This window comes from Elgaria multicarinata, chromosome 2 (genome assembly GCF_023053635.1).
Source record: "Elgaria multicarinata webbii isolate HBS135686 ecotype San Diego chromosome 2, rElgMul1.1.pri, whole genome shotgun sequence".
Classification (NCBI taxonomy): Eukaryota; Metazoa; Chordata; class Lepidosauria; order Squamata; family Anguidae; genus Elgaria; species Elgaria multicarinata.
In genome coordinates, this window is record NC_086172.1 from 155,383,997 (window position 1) to 155,402,917 (window position 18,921).

General features: G+C 42.4%; 1 protein-coding gene across 1 annotated transcript in view; it reads left to right on the forward strand.

Moving 5' to 3' along the window:
* Positions 1–1,483: 1,483 nt before the first annotated feature.
* The window catches only part of ZC3H14 (zinc finger CCCH-type containing 14), a 30,739-nt gene continuing 13,301 nt past the window's right edge, over positions 1,484–18,921 (forward strand). Inside the window, exons 1-7 of the mRNA XM_063117945.1 lie at positions 1,484–1,616; positions 7,392–7,434; positions 8,213–8,327; positions 9,411–9,451; positions 9,790–9,985; positions 11,261–11,681; positions 17,787–17,950. Coding sequence (XP_062974015.1) covers positions 1,581–1,616; positions 7,392–7,434; positions 8,213–8,327; positions 9,411–9,451; positions 9,790–9,985; positions 11,261–11,681; positions 17,787–17,950 — 1,016 coding nt within the window. The 5' untranslated portion in view covers positions 1,484–1,580. The remainder of the gene's footprint in view (positions 1,617–7,391; positions 7,435–8,212; positions 8,328–9,410; positions 9,452–9,789; positions 9,986–11,260; positions 11,682–17,786; positions 17,951–18,921) is intronic.

Genomic DNA, 18,921 nt, shown 5'->3' on the forward strand with positions numbered 1-18,921 from the left:
GGAACCATATGTCTGTAAATTGGTCTTGCTTTGATAGTCCACTAGCAACTCAATTTCTCAACCAGCACTGCATAAGTATACGTAGGATGGGAATTTCTAACCCAAAGTAGCAATAGGAATTGAACAGAATCTTTAGACCCCAATAAAAGGGAACAAAAAGGGCAACACCCCATCATGTCAGAAATTTATTTATTTAACATTTTAAATCTGCCCTTCATTCTTGCAGATACCAGGAGGATGTAAATTCAGAGTAAAATAATACATAATTTAATACAAACAGGAAAGTGCAATCCTATACATATTTACTCAGAAGTAAGTCTCACTATGATTAATAGGACTTACTCTCATGTAAGTCTGTGTAAGATTGCAGCTTATGCCTGAAATCCTATTCACACCTGAGAGTAAATATCATTGAACTAAGTGGGGCTTACTTCTGAGTAGGCATGCATAGGTTTGCACTTTAAGGGTGCAATCCTATATGCAATTTTTGACAGAAAAAAAATCCTACCTCTCCCAGCATTCCCCAGCCAGCCATGCTGGCTGGGGAATGCTGGGAGTTGTAGCATTTCCCCCCTGTCTAAACAAGTTTAGAAATGGTATTTCATATTAAATTACATGGAGTTAATCCCTGGTATTTTGCATTAAAGACTGTTTCTAGTAGGGTGACCATATGCAAAGGAGGTCAGGGTTCCTGTATCTTTAACAGTTGTATTGAAAAGGGAATTTCAGTAGGTGTTATTTGTATATTTGGAGAACCTGGTGAAATTCCCTCTTCATCGCAACAGTTCAAGCTGCAGGAGCTATACTAGAGTGACCAGATTTAAAAGAGGGCAGGGCACCTGCAGCTTTAACTGTTGTGATGAAGAGGGAATTTCACCAGGTTCTCCATATATACAAATGACACCTGCTGAAATTCCCTTTTCAATACAACTGTTAAAGATACAGGCGCCCTGTCCTCCTTTTCATATGGTCACCCTATTTCTAGCACCTTGGGCAGGTACTGTGAGAGGGGGAAACATTTCGGAGCTACTGTGTAGATGCAGCAATAAGAATATACGTGTCCAGAAACTGGCCAAATGGGTTTCCTCAGAGAAAGGGAAAAAGGGTGCCATTTTTTCTGCTTTCGGGTAGTTTCCTCGAACTATGGACACCGAGACATTTCGTCTTTCTTGTTTAGGGTTGCCATGACAACTGAGCAGAGAAAGAACAACAAGCCGGCCTGCGCCTTTAACATGCGGGTTTCACGGTCTGGATCGGCGCCTCATATCCGCTCAATCCCGCCGTTCTTTAACAGCGCACGACGAGGAGCCTCTTGATGAGGCGGGATCTTGGTTCCTTGCTCCCGGCTCGCCCCTCCATCTCGGGAGGCCCTCAAGACAGGCTTTCCGTTCTCCGTCTCTTCCCCCCCACCCCTCCGCTCACCACCCACCATCTCCTCCGACCAGCAGGGGGCGCTGCCGGCGGAGGCCACTCTCGGCCCTCGGCCGGTCTCGCTCTCGCAGCCTCTGGCCAGCTCCGGGCCAGGCCTAGCTTGTTTTCTGTACGACCGGGACGGGCGACGTTAGACCGAATCGGTGGCCATGGAGATCGGCACCGAGATCAGCCGCAAGATCCGGGTGAGATAGAGTGAGAGGGGGCTGCCGGGGACGCTCAGGAAGGGCAGCCCGGCGAAGGGGGGCGTCGGGCAGCCCCTCCGCCCACGCTCCGTTCCCCTGCCTGCGCGGTGGGCCCAGAACAACAGCCCCATAGCAGGACGAAGGGCTCCTTTTTGCCTCAGACTGGTGGGAGCGAATAGGCTACTCCTGTGCTCAGACGTCGCCGTCGCCTCTCCACCCCCGCCCTGCAACTCATGAGGTCTCCAGCCCCATAGTTCTATAGGACCTGCAAGACTTGTAGGGCAGGAACCTTTCCAAAGAGCTATCGCATCTCTCAGGTTTTTCATATTTATTTTTTGCCAGTTCCAAAAAGCTGTATCTTTGTCAGTAGATTGCATATGGCTCCGTATAGCTGAGTTCACTATACTTCTAAAGAAATCTTCTTATTCTCTTCTGCCCCTCCCAATCCCCCAAATTTGCAGAGCAACCCACAAGGAAAACAAAACCCATAATGCTGTATATTTATAGTATTCCTGTGTATTCATGTATCTTTCCAGAGGTGTCACCTTTTGACTTGGCAGTCCAGCCATTCACTAAACCTGTGTGTGGAGGGGGGAAGGGCAAAATGAGCGACATGCAGAGTGATTAATTCCAAACATATTTACTAAAAAGTAAGCCCTGCTGAGTTCAGAGATTGACTTCCATGGGAAGCTGCTTTATACCAAGTCGGACCATTGGTCCATCTAGTGCAGTTTGTCTATATTGACTGGAGGTGGTTCTCCAGAATTCCAGGCAGGTGTCTTCCCTAGAGATGTAAAATTTCCGGAATTTTCAAGCCATGGAAAAAAACTGGTTTTTTTCCGTGGGGAAACAATTTTTTTGGAAAAATTGAAAAATAAAATGCAATATGAGCACTTTTTAAAGATTGAAAGTCATTTTGTTACTTTAGGAACATATAATGTGATTATGTATAAGTTGGTTTGGTATAAAATTATCACATTTGGTATATTAAAAGCACAGTGTATTCAAGCAATTATTACAAGTTAAATTTGCTTTTTAAAATGTATTAACTTTTTTTGGTAAAAATAAAATAAAATGAAGCTACAAGCTCCTGAACTGTTAGGAACACCTGAATTGTAAGGAACCTCTTTGGTTTTGCCAGTTTATGAGGAGCAGGCAAAAAATCAATTTAAAAAACAAAAAACAAACCATCAACATTGGTAACAGAGAAAATTATTTATGTCTCTGCTAATTCTCCACAGTGTCAAACAGGCATAAAGCACCCATTCCCACAACAAACTGAGAAAAAAGGGGGACCAAGATTCAATGAATATGCATGAAATTTAATCACTCATTTTTTGAGCTATCACTATCAGTTTCTGCAGAAATGCATCTTGCTGATGCATTTGAGAGTTGTTTGCAAACTAGGACTTGCTTGTCCTCGGTGCACAAAAATTGTAATAATCTGATACTATACATAGTTTTTAGAAATCATTTGGAGAAGTAAATACATAAACACCTTGCCTTAAACATTTTATTCATCATGCTAAAATTAAACATTTAATAATTCCGTTTTTTCCGGGGTTTTTTTTAATTTTTCAGCAAAAAACCCCAAAAGGCTTCGGGGAAAAACAGAGGAAAACATTCTTTTTCAAATTTTTCCATTTTTTCCCAAGGCTTCACATCTCTAGTCTTTCCCAGCAATGCCAGGGATTGAACCTGAGACGTTCTGCATGCAAATACTGTGATGCATCACTGACCTACGGCTTTCCCCCTCAATACACAACTAAGTGTGCATAGAATTTTAGCCTTATTGCGGCCACAATATAATCATAGGTATCTGGCCACATTATTCTGATTCTTTCAGCTCTTAGCTGTGAATGAGAAAGCAGGTGATTCCTGGTTAACAGTCCTTGTGGCCCCTTGTTACCATGATCAGCAGTTTACATGTAGATGGGACAAGTGAAATAATATCACTATGAATTGAATTTCTGCAAAACAGCTTCTTCACTTAAAAGCAAGAACAATATACTTGTTCTTTGCTACTTTCTGAAGCCTACTTCCCCCTTCAGATTAACATGTTTTTGAAACTGTAGACAAGGATGATTAGACAAACATTTGTGTAGCCACAAGCATATCGACAGATGCCATCCATATTACATTTTTTTTCCTTATTCACAAAATGTGATGAATTAATAAATAATTATGAATGGATGGGAACTGTAATATATTTATAAGAACCGAACCTACAGAACAGGCCCCTGTATACATTTCAGAACTTTGTAGTCCAGACATCCCCTTCCCACAGCATTGATTTGGGGAATAATGCTTTCAGTACTGATGCGGCTTTGTGGAAATCTTCAGAATTAACAGACATCTAGTCTAGTGTGTTTTTGTCATATCCAGCATTTCCCTTCACAATGCTGCAGTGACAGAGAAGATGCACCAAGTTTTTCCAAATTACCTGGCACAGTTCTTTCCTTCTATAGCATGACCATATGAAAAGGAGGACAGGGCTCCTGTATCGTTAACAGTTGCATAGAAAAGGGAATTTCAGCAGGTGTCATTGTATATATGGAAAACCTGGTGAAATTCCCTCGTCATCACAACAGTTAAAGGTGCAGGAGCTATACTAGACCAGATTTAAAAGAGGGCAGGGCACCTGCAGCTTTAACTGTTGTGATGAAGAGGAAATTTCACCAGGTTCTCCATATATACAAATGACACCTGTTGAAATCTCCTTTTCAATACAACTGTTAAAGATACAGTAGCTTGTCCTCCTTTTCATATGGACACCTTACCTTCTATTCAATTCTTAAAGGTACAGAAGTCCTTCCAGGGTCTGGACTATGCAGCTTCGGGTGCAATCGTATGCATGTTTAGACAGAAAAAAGCAATCGCATGCATGTTTAGATAGAAAAAAATCCTACAACTCCCAGCATACCTCAGCCAGTTATGCTGGCTGGAAAAGGCTTGGTGTCATAGGACTTTGCTCTATCTAAACATGTATAGGATTGCGTTGTTAGTCACTATAGAAAGCCAGAGAGCAGACTCCTTATGTTTTTATTAGCCATCGAGTAACAGAGCAAATCTCCTAGATATGCCTCATTTCTATAATGCAGAATGCTCATGTCTGTCTTTAGAACAAATTATGGAAAAGTTTCTGCTATGCCTGAAATGTACCATATATGTAAATATATCAGAGATAAATATTTTATACCAAGCTCAATCTTTTAAACTTATTAATTTGGGCAGTCTTTTGAAAAACTGAGTAGCATCAGAAAGTGTCTTTATTGTGTATGTTCTCAAGGATTTACTTTGGCAAGTCTGTTAGGCTTGTATGACTCCCTTGTAAAAATGTTCTGCTGTTATAAAGATGGATTGGTTTTAAATTGCTAAGAAAAAGAAGACAAGACACTGCACTCCTATGCAGGTTTTCATGGAACAAAGTCCCATTGCAGTCAATTGGACTTACTCTCGGGGTGTATAGGATTGCAGCCTAATTATCATTAAATGTCTCTTAATGCTGGAATTCGTATTTCCTGAGCAAACATGCACACACTGACTGATTGTACTAACAGAAATTAAAACATTTGTTTCAACTAAGTAGACCCATTATGTAAACTAGGAGTGTGATCTGAAGCCTTTGGTCATGTAGCCTATGTGCTTCGCACTGCAGAATTATGTCTGCTTATAGACAACAGACAAGTATCATTTGGTCTTTCTCTGCATGTGTACAAGGATACTGAGCAAGATTACTTAAAGCGGGGGTGTGGGGGGGGTGGAACTTCAGGCCAAGTCCAGCCCAACCCATCTGGTGTCTCAATCTGGCCCTCTGGTGTTTGTCAGAAGGCCCAACTTCGTTTCCCCAAACCTCCAGTCTTTTGGTGGTTTCCCTGCTTTTGTACAGTTTTTCTCCCCATTCTAAATGGCTGAAATGCCTCTTCTAAGGCTTAGTTACCAGCAGTAAGAGCTTTAAGCTAAGCATTTCTACAATTTCATATTTAGTAGTAAGTATTTTAGTATTTTGTGAACCGCCCAGAGAGCTTCGGCTATTGGGCGGTATAGAAATGTAATAAATAAAATAAATAAATAAATAAATAAATATTTCAGCCCTTGCCTCCCCTCCCCACCCCAGCCCCCAAATCCAAGACTGGAATTCAGACCTCAAGAGCTTCTCCAAAATGGAATTTGGCCCTCAGGCTGAAAGAGTTTCAACACCCTTGACTTAAAGGATAATGCTGCAGTCCTGTATGCACTTATTTAGTGGTTAGTCCCATTATGGGGTTTCTTTTTGTGTAAACGTGCATAGGATTTGGCTGTAACAGGTATCCAGAATTTTCTAGAAGTAAGGGTTGGTAGTTATTGGGGGAAATGGTATTTCTCCTTATTTATTTATTTATTACACTTATATACCGCCCCATAGCCAAAGCTATGGGGTGTGTGTGTGTGCCCATGCCATTAGTAGGGTCACAAATATTGAAAACACTGCAAAACTGAAGTATTTGAGAGGCCACAAAATATTAACATTCCATATCTAAAATAGATACAAAATATGATCCATATGGACTCAGTGGATGATCTTCACTAAATACCAATCAGCTATTCTGTGCAGATATACTGTCTCTTCTTCCTGAATGGATTTTCTGTGGTAAGAAAAATGATGGAAGAACTGATGGGAAAAAACTGATATGAGTGGAAGATGTTTTGATTAGCCACGTAGTCCACCTCTGGGTAAAATTCCGTGAGTGAGGCAAGGCAGTGGCAGGATAAAAGCCTCGTCTGGAAGCATCCTTAGATTCAGATTTACTTGTAACCCAGGTTTTAAAAATGTTTTCTAAAGTTGTTTTTTTTAAAAAAAAACTGGTTTAAAGAAATTTAAACTGTTTATCATACCTTTTTATCCACTTTAATGTAAATTAGACACTCCAGCAGTGTTTGTTAGCAGTATGGGTGCTCACACAGAACAAGCATGCTACATCTCAAAATTATCCTTTTTTTAAAAATTAACTTTTGCTTTGGGAAATCGAAGTTTAGTCATATTGAATAGTGGAGGACAAGGCTCCTTTGCCTTTAATAGTTGCTTACCAATGCCACTGAATTAATGGGGCAGTCCCTAGCCAGCGGTGTGTAGAATTGTAGCCTTTGAGCCATTTATCTCCATGAAAGCTGTCCTGTAGCTAAACATCCTTTGTTTATGATAGCTTCGTATGGCAAATCTTGATATTGTAATAGTGAACCCATACTGGTAGCTCATGTTTAGCTGATTACAATAGGTTACATTGGCCCACCTATGCTCCGATAATGAAGACTGCATTGGAACTGCTAGTTCTCATGCCATACTGTAACTCAGTCTGTAACTTAGCCTGTACGCACACTTACAAATATACTCCCCCCCCCACCACTCGTATATTGCTTCTATGTTTACTCCTACTTTCCCTTCTGTTGCTTTATTTCCCTTCATTGAATTTAAATTATAAGAACCAATGGGGCAGAGAACACTGGTGCTGCTATATAAATAAATAAAATTTAGCTGCCATTTGTATCATGTTATCCCTTAAGAACAACTCATTTATTTATTTATTTACAAATAGTGTATACAAATGCCATTAAAACATAATTCTTGAATAATAAATATAAAATAACATACAACCAGTCCATCAGCAGATAAACAAGATAATCAGACTAATTAAACAATTCTTTTGTCTTTGGGACATTTGGAACAATGTCTGAGTCTCTTCTGTTTGTAATGGAACATTTTTAAATGGCTGTGTTTTCCCCCCTTTCGTTATATAGAGTGCTATAAAGGGAAAGCTACAGGAACTGGGAGCATATGTTGGTAAGTTGCATTTTATTTATTATTACATTTATATCCCATCATTTTCCCTTCAAGGAGCCCAAGGTGGTGGACATGGTCTTCTTCCTCTCCATTTTATTTTCATAACAACCCTGTGAGTTAAGTTAATCTGAGAGCCAGTGACTGGCTCAGAGTCACCCAGTGAGCTTCATGGCTAAGTGGAAATTAGAAGCCTGGTTTCACACGTCCGAGTTCTACACTCTAGTCACTACACTACTGGCTTTAGTTAATGTAAAAATAGGATAACATATTATAGAAACAGAAGATTATCTTACAGGGCAGTCTTACAAACATGATTTACTTAGGGAGCAATCTTATGAGCACCAGACATTGTCTAGACAGCCATAGATTTTTTTAGGTTTCTGGGAACCGAGGTCAGAACCCATGCTCTGACCTCGGTTCTCAGAAACCACTTGCCCCTTCCCTTCCACCTCATAATCTGCCACCTCCTCACAATCTGCTTGGGGCAGGGTGTTTGCGGGGGGATTGATGGACCCTCTGCAACAGACTTTGGGGGGAGAGGAGGGGGGATCCCATCATGTGAGCAGATATCCGCTTGTTGAACAACTTTGTCTCTTGAAATACATCTAGTAAATTCAATGTTTAATGCCTGCTCTTCTGATATATTTATAGTAAACCTGGAAAATATTTTTATCAGGCCTTTGGAAGATTGTGTATTGTAAATGTGATATGTAGTATTTAACTCTGCCGTTGGCCTTAAAGCATAATATCCAGATGTATTTTCACTTCTTTAAATCAGACGAAGAGCTCCCGGATTATATCATGGTCATGGTGGCCAACAAGAAGAGCCAGGAGCAGATGACAGAGGATCTTTCCCTCTTTCTAGGAAACAACACTGTGAGATTCACTGTCTGGTATGTTTGTTTTCTACCTAATTCTACAAAACCTCAATTATATGTTAGCTTGATCCTGAAACTTGCTCCACCGCTGTGTGGTTGCTTAAGATGGAGGCATCGTTTAGGACACATGAATAACTCCATTATTGAAAAATTAGTAATGTAAAAGTTTGCCTGCTCAGTTCAGGTGCTGTGATGAACTGGTTCAGTGCATCTGATGTCAATAAACCATGTAGCTTCTAAGGATAGAATGACATCAATGAAATGATTCACGTGCAGTTTGATACCACTTCCCCCCTTCCTATTCTTCCAGTATTGGGCTAAAGTGCTAAACCCAAAGCATTTATGTGGATATACCGTTAGCTGTTGGCATTGATCAGGCAGTGATCAAACTCATAATTGATCCTTTTTATAATTCTGGGTGGTTAGTTTAGAAGTTGGTGATTTCCTCACATCCACCCAGGGAGCTTCATGACAGAGCATGGAATTGAACTTGGGCCTCTGATGTTCTTGTCCAGCACATGACACTAGTTTTTAGGATGATATTTTTTTTAAAAAAAACAAACCACCCATACTTTGTGAGCACCCCTTCCTTTCTTACCCCATGTTCGTCTTGTTGCCAAGTAGCTTGGGCACAATCATCCTGGCTCATATGAAGCCAGAGTTCTCCACTATCTGTGAACCAGGGAACTTTTGCTTAATGTTGGTTAAGAAACCTGGAAAAGCAGCCAGGATCATATCTTGGCTGTTTTTCTATTCGTTAATTGATGTTAATCCAGTTCACCATTTTGGGTGTGATAGGGAACTTTTGCTTAATGATCTTTGTGCTGACATCAGCATACGATGGTACAGGAGAAGGCAGAAGGAGCAGTGGGTCCCAATATTCATGCACAGCTTTATAAACCATGGCTTAAGAAGATTTAAATTATTGTTTTAACCAGGCCAGTGTGTCAGACTGGCTCTATGCAAATAATGTATGTAAAGGAAGTGACTTTTCCATTCATTTGGTGGCAGAGATTGCCATAAAAATAGTGAAAGATGTATTCAGAAACTTTATTTAAAACATACGTGTTATGCATTAAAGCATTTTCTTTCTTTCAGGCTTCATGGTGTATTAGATAAGCTTCGGTCTGTAACTACAGGTAAGTAAAGGAAAGGCCTCCTAACTTGTTATTTGGAAATGAAAAATCTTCAGGGAGGAATAGTGTGCATGCACTTTCATGTGCTTTATTTATTTGTGTATTTAAAATGCTATACTTGTTGAGTTAGCCAGGTAAGTGTATAATTGCTATGATCTGTGCAGGAATGGGAACTTTAAGAGAGGTTCTTGCACAAAGGAGAAAAATTGAAAGCATATCTTGCTCCATTGTGAATCAGGAGGTATACTTCTGTTCAAAACCACAGCAGAACAGATATTTGCATTAGTGTATAAATAGTATAGTTGACTTTGAGCTAAGGTCAGATATATCTTTCTTCCCAGAGCCTACTAGCCTAAAATCTCCTGAATCTAACATCTTTGAGACTAATCTGCCTTCTGGCAAAAGCACATCGGATGGAAGTGAGGAGAGAAGAGCGGAAGAAATCCTACAGCCTCTTACAGTCTCAAGTTCTCGGCCAGAACGGACTGACTCCCGAGTTTCAACTAGCTCCCAGGAACAGAGGGCCTCTGCTGCCCAGTAAGGTTTTGAATTGCTTTTTTACAGCCTAAGTCGGAACATTCCTGGTTCAGCTCAGCCAATCCTAGCTTTAGACCTGAACTTGCTGGGGAGCCTTAGATCAGCCACTGTTTATCAACATCCATTCAGACATAATCCAGATTGTGTTTTTGCATGTGAGCAATCTTGGTGATCATGTGCTCACTCCTCGTGTTCTCTGATTCCTTCCTTCACTTCTGATTTAGTGACAAAACACAGTCCGCAATTACAGCCGATTCGAGTGAGCGATATTTTGTGCAAACCACGCTGTGCCTACAAACTAGGATTGCAAACCATAGTTTAGACAGGGGCTACTCTTTTGCTATCCAGGCCCAAACTATGGTTTGCCAATATATTGAAAGTAAGGGAATGAATTGGATTGCTCGAGGCAAAGGGTAGGAAGGAGTGTGGGAATATAGGGATTGTGCAGTTAGCACTGAACCATGGTTGGGTATTACATCTGAACTGAGGCTCTACTTCCATCTGCAGCATGGGGATAATACTGGCCTAAGATAAAGGGTTGGTGCAAGGCAGCCTTCTCCAACCTGGTGCACACTAGGAGTGTTGGACTACATGTCCCATCACCCCTGATCATTGTCCATTCTGGCTGGGGCTGATGGGAGTTCTGCACCTGCTTTGCATGTAAATGATCCCCGGTTCAATCCTTGGCACCTCCCAGAAGGGCTAGGAAAGAATCCAGCATTAAAGCCTGGAGAGACAATGCTGCCAGTCAGTGTTGACAATACTAGGCTAGGTATAAGGCAGCTTCCTACATTCCTCTGAAGTCCAAACATCCAGAGGGCACCAAGTTGCGAGAGGCTGCAGTAAGGATTGCTGAGATCAAGCGAAATGCTATATATCTTGGCAAAGCCTTGGACGCTGCAGTCCGATGCGTGCTTACCATGGGGTAAGCCCCATTGAACTCAGTGGGACTTCTGAGTAGACATGTCTATGATTACGTTGTGAAGCTTGTTTTGAGGAGCAGTTTGGAATATCTACGAGATGAGAAGGGGGCACAATCCCCCACCGGCACCTTCTGCCCAATGCTTATTAAAAGGAATGCATACTGGATTGTGCCCTGTAGTCACCCCCTTCTATGCAATTACTTGGTTCCATTTAGATAACTCAAGTGAAAAAATGATGTTCAAGGTCATTAAATCTCTCTTTGTCTTGTTTCTGTTGTTGCTCATTTTCTTTAAAGCAAATACTTCATTTCTGACAATGAGGTAGATAGAGTTGATCTCTCTTGTTATGTAGGCTCCCCTGCCAAGATGGCTTCCCACCCCTCTTGATGTCAACGGTGAAACCTCTGAGGGAGCTGTCCCCATTGGAAGCTGTGATCGACATTAAGCCTGAGCCGGATGATCTCATTGATGAAGACCTCAATTTCGTGCAGGAGAACCGGTTGCCCCGGAAGAAGCCTCTCGTGACGGTGACATACGGCTCTTCCCGCCCATCTGCTGAAATCTACCGCCCGCCAGCTAGTCGAAGCGCTGAAAGCAACGTTCACTTGCAGCGGTTGATGCAACAGGGCACCCTGCAGGCTGCCAAGCAGCTTGAGATGCAGGCCGGCCGGTCACTGGAAACCATCCAGCTATGCGATCCCGACGCATGTGGCAGCTTGGCCGAGAATTATAGGCCCCCTTCCAAGGGGAATGCTGATAAAATTAGCAGTGAGGTAAGTATGTGAGCCCAAACGAGGCTGGCATTTAACACATCCTCAACAGATGGAGATCACCATGGACACCTGGAGTCCCCTGTTCTAAACATAGCGAGAGCGGTCAAAAATACCTCACACACAGCATCTAAACTTTGTGGCATGCACACTCTAGTTGCTTTAGCGTTTTGGAGGTGAAAAGTGTGTGTGTGTGTTTAGCCTTTAATAGTGTTGTCGTTCTGATCGTCTGCCATCGGCATAGTTGGGGTCTAGTGAGAGTGTTCTGTAGATCTCCAGCCTGTCAGGTCATGTTCATTGGTAATACTAAATCAGAGGATTTCAAACTTTCTGCCTTGAAGGAACTCTTTTCATGTTGATGCATTTTCTGTGGAATTCCTTAGTGTTGTAGAAGATTCTGTAGCACAGTCTAAGCTGGAGAGTTGGTTACTAGCCAGCTAGTGTGGTAGAATGGTGAGAGCAGGGGTGTTGAACTTCTTCCAGCCCGAGGGCCGAATTCCATTTCAGAAGCTCTCGGGGCCCACATTCCATTGGTGGGTGGGGCTGGAGGCAAAAGGGGCTGGGCCAAAATACAAAAATTACCAGCATAGTTTAAATTAAATTAAAGCTCTTGTTGCCACTAACTAGGTTTTAGGAAAGGCATTTCAAATTTTGAGAACAGGGAAAAACTGCTCAAAAGCCAGGAACCACCCAAAGATTGGTGGTTGAGGGAAAGGTGTGTGATCTGGGGCCATCTAGAGAACCCCAGAGGGCTAGGTTTGGCCCCTAGGTGGGCCGGATTTGGCCCTTAGGCGGGGTGGGGGGTAGATTTGGTTCCTGGGGCTGACATTGTGCACCCCTACTTAAAGGGTTGCACTACTGCTTGGGAGATCTGACTTCAAATCCCTGCATAGTCATAAAGCTCACTGGGTGATCTTGGGCCAGTCATTCTCTCTCAGTCTAGCCTACCTCACAGGGTTGTTGTGAGGATAAAATGGAGGGGGGATGTACTCCACCTAAGAGAATTCCACCTTACGCACTCCACCTAAGTGCCTTGGAGGGAGAGATAATAAATGTCATACACAGGCACAGTTCAATGCCCTGTATGAACTGGGAATGTGCCCCAGAACACTCCTGGCGCTTTCTTGCAGCTGCTAATTTATTTATTTTATTTATTTAAAACATTTATATCCCGCACTATATCATTAAGAACTCAGGGCGGCGTACTGATAAAAGCATACAGTATAAAACAGTAAATATACACCGCTAAAAACAAATTAAACCATTGGAGGGGAAGATTGGTAACGATGGCCAAATTGGCTGCATTGTATTGACACTCGCATTGAGCAATCGCAAGAGCTTCTGAGGAAATCAGGGATCCATGTAACTGTTTGGAAACCGCTGCACTACTCTGAGCTTGAGGGTAAAACAAACACGCTTGTTTATCTGGCTGTTGCTTTTAGCGGCCTGCAGATCATAGAATCATAGAATCATAGAAATTGCAGAGTTGGAAGGGGCCTACAAGGCCATCGAGTCCAGCCCCCTGCTCAATGCAGGAATCCACCCTAAAGCATCCCTGACAGATGGTTGTCCAGCTGCCTCTTGAAGGCCTCTAGTGTGGGAGAGCCCACAACCGCCCTAGGTAGCTGATTCCACCGTCGCACTGCTCTAACAGTCAGGAAGTTTTTCCTGATGTCCAGCCGGAATCTGGCTTGATCTTTAGGTTCTATTGAAAACGAGGTATAAAACTCCGTTTTCAAATCCATGTATATAATTAAATTAAGGGCTCAATCCTATGTACTGCTGGCTGGGGAATGCTAGGAGTTGTAGGACTTTTTTTCTGCCTAAACATGCATAGGGTTGCGCCCTAAATGAATTAGTTTATAGCATTTATACCTTGCTCTTCAGCCGGAAAAGCTCCCAGAGTGGTTTACCAATCGATAAAAATGAGGACATCCCTGCCCTCGGTTTACAATATAAAAAGGCACAACACAAAAGGAAAAAGGGATGGGAAGGGGAAAGGAAAACAATGTTATGCAATGACCAGCTGTGATGGAAATGGTCACACATTCCAAACCAGGCCTCCAGGAAATAGCCTGGTGACCTGACTTTCCTCTGAATGTTTATAACACAGATAGTAGTTGGTCTCCAGGGTGGGGCGGGGTTGGAATCTGCCAGCTGCTTGTCATTCACACCACCGCAGGCAAGGCTCAGGGGGCCCAGGTGATACCACTGCACACGCGCACCCCCCCCATCCCGAGCCAATGGTCCTGCTGCTCTTCCTCACAGGGCAGGTGGTCCCAGTGGCCTCTGAGGGGTGAGGAAGGGCCCAGCCCAGCTGGTCAGAAGGGTGGCAAGTGAAGATGCCAGTGCTTTGCTCGCTGGATAGTCTTCGCATTTGTCGCTGGGTCAGCCTCGTATCACTCCCTTCAAAAAGCAAAGCCCACTGAAGACAAAGGAATGGAAGGAATGGATCTCTGGCTTTCAGTACTGATAAATCTTACTACTGAAGAAGTGTTGATTTGTCCTACATTTTCAGTGAAGCTCTTCTTGTGTGGTGTCAGTGTGGGGTATATACAGCTTTAAAAAATTGGTTTCAGTTTGGGATCTCACCCCCCCCCCCATCCCACAACTTGGAAAGCCTTTGGCTTAACTCCTAGTCTATATCCCCAGTTGAGAAACAGCCCTAGTACATGTAACCTGTATCTGGGAGCAGCCTTGAAGTGGAGGAGGGCGAACAAACTGGAGCTCTGCACAAGACGGGAGTACTTTTGGTCGGTGGTGCTGATGATCCTGGGTGAGGCTCAGCTGGATTTGAATGGGGTCTTCCCCGCTACACCTCCCTGAAGCAGAAGTCTCACAGCTTCAACCTACTGTTGGGCGTGCAAGAGGCTGCAGAAGCCACCTGTTCTCCAGCAAGGCTGTTTCCTGGGCAAATCAGATCTAGCCTTGATCATTTCCAGTTTGGATTATTGCCGTCCGCTTTACCTAGAGCTGCCCTTAAAGACAGTCCAGCTGGTTCAGACTGCCGCGGCCAGAGTCCTGTCGTATTACGTCGATTTTATGCAGGCTTCATTGGCTACTAATTTGTTTCCAACCTTTGTTCAAGTCCTTGGCCTTTAAAGCCCTGCCTGGGAGCAGCCTGTCTCGGGAAGCGCCTCCTCCACATAAGAACTTGAGATCTTCCTTTAGTTTCTGAGACCCTTGTCATTACCCCCATCTGCAGAGGTGTAGCTGTGGCATCTAAATAATGGAATAGTCTCCGAAGAGAGGTTCATCTGCCCCCCCCCTTTATAAGCACACACTTCAAACTGTTTTATTCCAGGGGGCATTTTTTAGTTAGGGCCTCCAAGTGATGTGTGTTATTGCTGCTGCCTGCTGGTGTCTGTTAGAGTTGCTCCTTGCTGTTGTGTTTAGATTGTATTTTACCTTATTCTGTGGCTGTATCTTTTTGTTCACCACCTTGAAAAGCATACAATGGTGGGATATCAATATTGAAATAAATAATAAAATACTTGTTCATCTTCATCCCTCGTTAGCCATGCCTCTGCCTTTCCCATTGTGTCTTCCTCTGTCAAAATTTAGATTGTAAGCTCTCTTTTTTTAAAAAAGTGTCTCTTTAGTTTCTTATTTATTATATTTCTAATCTGCCCAGTAATGTTTTCTGGGTGGATTACAAACAGTTAAAAGACTAAAATGCCATAGAACAGTTTAAAATATAAAATGCAACACAGATATTTTAAAGAATGCAATGCAAAAGCAACACACCACAGAGAAATAGGTAAAAGCCATAAAAATCTAGAAGTAGGTCTCATCACATTAGAAGAACCATTCGCGGCTGTAGCAATCTTGTGTGTGATTTGCAATGTTACTGCCAATTTTGATCCATATTATAGCCTAGGTACTTCCAAAAAATTCACTGATTTTTTTTAATTTAGCGGGATTAAAGAACATAAGAGCCGTGCTGGATTAGACCAAGGGTCCATCTAGTCCAGCACTCCCTAGAATCAAGGATTAAAGACCAGCACTAACTTCTTTCATGGTATCAAGGGAAGTGTTAATGTGCTTGGCATCTGAGATCATAAGTAACATGGTTCGGGTATTCCTTATAATGAATCCTTCCACTAAACAGTTGTTTTTACAGAATTGAGATTCCTGCTCTGGACCTGCTCCCGAAAGCCACATCTAAACCAATCTCAGCTTCCTGTGGTCTGTCATTATGCTAGTGACAGCTACCTCTCGTCCCCTTCCTGTTGTGTTGTGTTGTTAGTGGCTTCTGTGCCTGCCCATTGTGTGATGGGGTGAGAGGGTAGTTTGTGTCATCACATTCTCAATTTCCTGAGTGTGGATGAGTAAGTAGTTAGGGGGTATCAACAGAGTTGTTTAAGATTATAGACTCTACTGCACAGCGACTTTGGATTCTGAAAATCTATCTGTGTTCTTTGGAATGGAAGTTTCTAGCCTTCTGGGTTAAGGAAATGAAAACATGCAAGAAGTGTTTCCTATGTATAACCTCTGCTGTTCAGCGAGGGGGAATCTCTGCATATTACATAACTTTCTGGCCTATCTTTAGCCACTCTCCCTTTCACACTCATTCACAAAAGCTCACACTCGCCCTCTCAGCATTGCCCCTCCCTAACCCATCCCTCTTTCCACCACCATAACTTTTGCCATAAAAAAAAGAGTTCACATTGCGTTCACAATAATGTCTATATGTTGAGTAACTTTAAGTAAAACAAGTATATCTGCACGAATTGTCCATAGATTTTGGCAAATAATTTCAGAAATTGGATTTTTCAATGCAAAATGCAAACGGTGTGTGTGTGTCTTTTGTGCTTCATAAGCTGCACACATGCTATTCTCACTCCCCACCCCACTGCAGTTTTTGCTTTTAAGATTTACTGGGGCCATTGTGAGAAATTTGAAGAAGCGGAATTCTGGTTCGAATTGCATTCTGCCATGAAGCTCATTGGGTCACTTTAGGCCAGTCACGATCTCTGCCTAGCCTACTTTGCAGAACAGGTGTGAGATTAAAAGGGAGAAGTGGTGCACATTTTGAAAGTGAATCTAAGCAATCCTGAGTACTAAGGGCCTCTTCTTCTGGTGGGATCTAGAGAAAGAGAGGCAAAGATTGTGTAGCCGGAAAGGGAAAGCAAAGTGAAGACCAGAATCAACCTCCTGAGAAAAAGTCAGCTGAGCATCTGGTGTTGCTTTAAGTACAGAGTGGGGAGTTGGACTAATTGACCCACTGGGAACCAACCAGCTCTACGATGCTAAAACAACACTGAAGCAAAATTGGAGGGTGCGGGAAAGCGAGCCACTCTATGGTAAAGCTGGCTTTGGTTGGTATAGTAGGTAAATATGCTTTAGTGTGGAGGAAATTATACCTGAGTGTTGAATAGTACTTCTGCAAACCTATGTTTCTGGATTTTAACGTCTTGTTCAGGAGGAACAGATTAAAGCTCTTGTTTGGAATAAATATCCCATTTGTCTTATAAGGGAAGAAAATATTTAATCTAAAGAAGGGCTTTGATCTGTTCCTCTGAGCAAGGTGTTAAAATCCAGAAACAGTACAGAGCATTCAGGTGTGAGGAGCCTGATACCTCATGCTGTTCCCTCAGGCATTGTTTGTTCAGGTCTTTTAGTCCATCCAGTAGACCGCAGTTTGTTGTTGTTTGTCCAGAAGTGTATACAGTCTAGGTTTTAGGATTTAACACAGGAAAGCTACAGGGGGGAAACCAGAGTAAATGGGAAAGTATGTGATTATTCCAATTACAGGCTTCATTAAAGTGGGCAGGGTGGGGACAGCGTTCCTCCAGATTTTGTTACTCTGCCTCCTATCAGTCCCAACCAGCATGGACAGTGATCAGAGGTTATGGAAACTGTGATCCACCAACTTCTGGAAGGCTACCAGGTCCCCACACTTGTACCAGACCATGGAAACAGATTCTTTTTGTCTCTGGGGAGAACAGCCACCATTTTCTTGCTTTGATCTTCAAAGCAAAGTGGAAAAAGTCACAAATAGTTAAGATAACCCGAAAATATCTGTATTGAAGGCGGTGGGGGTGGGTGGCGGTTACCAAGGAATCAAATAAAAACGTATCAAATACATTGTCCTGTTGTTTGCAGGAAGAAATTTTGAGGAAGAGAAAGCTCCCAGTTGTAAGTTCAGTAGTCAAAGTGAAACGGTTCAGTAATGATGGGGAAGAAGAAGAAGAAGAAGAGGAAGACTATGGTCTGCGACTGGGAGGCATCTCCAGCAGTGTCTCTGTGCCTGCAAAACCTGAAAGAAGGTACCCCAAAAGATTTTTTTTAAAAAAAAAATCACTGTTTTTGAATTTATAGTGTGAATACTACAAAAAGCCAAAGAAAGTGAGCATTAAAATGGATCTCCTAAGTTCCTGAAAAGGAATGGACGCTAAAGTGGTAAATTAGGAATGTAACAGCCCTTCCATATACAGATGTGCTCAAGCTGTCTTTGGATGCTAGGCCCTATTGCAAGATCAATTTATGTCATAGAACTTACCCAGGAAAATAGATCAAAAGTGTTATTTTGGTTGCCATAACATTGCTTGATTTTTTTAATGCATGACTCTTACAAATGTTTAATGTTAGGACTTTTACATCCTAACTGGGAAACTATGGTTAATGGCTTCCAAACAAGTCTGAATATAAAGCTATAGTTTAAAATTGGCTTACAAACCCTGGCTTGTTTGGAAGCCATTAACCATTATTCCTAGTCCTGATGTAGCAGGAACCTGCTGTCGCTTCCTGGCTTCTTCACTCACTCGCGTGTGCAAAAGGAGGCGCAAACTCAGAATGAAGGTACTGTGTATGGATGCACAAAGTCCAGATTTGATGTCGTTATGTTTGCACAAAAGAGAATGTTGTCAGAGAGGCCTATAGTGGTTCAGGTGTCCAATCATAATGGTTTGTGCTGCCTCCACCAGAGCAGAAGGCATATTTTTGAAGTTGCTGCATGTTTTTGAAGTTGCTGCTGGACTCATTTTGCATGGTTGTCCTCCATATGTAGATGGATGCAAGAATCTCCATGGGACTCAGAGTTTTGTGGTTCACACAATAGTACAAAATGAGGAAGTGGCAGCTGATGAGAGGATAACGCTTCCAAAATTCTTATCGGTGCACCTTTTAATGGATTTCAGTCAGGCTTTTGAAAACGAAACATCACAATGCTCCACACTTGTATATGTATGGACTAAAAAGAGAAATATCTATAGTCTCCTCTTATTTTCCTTGCTTGTAT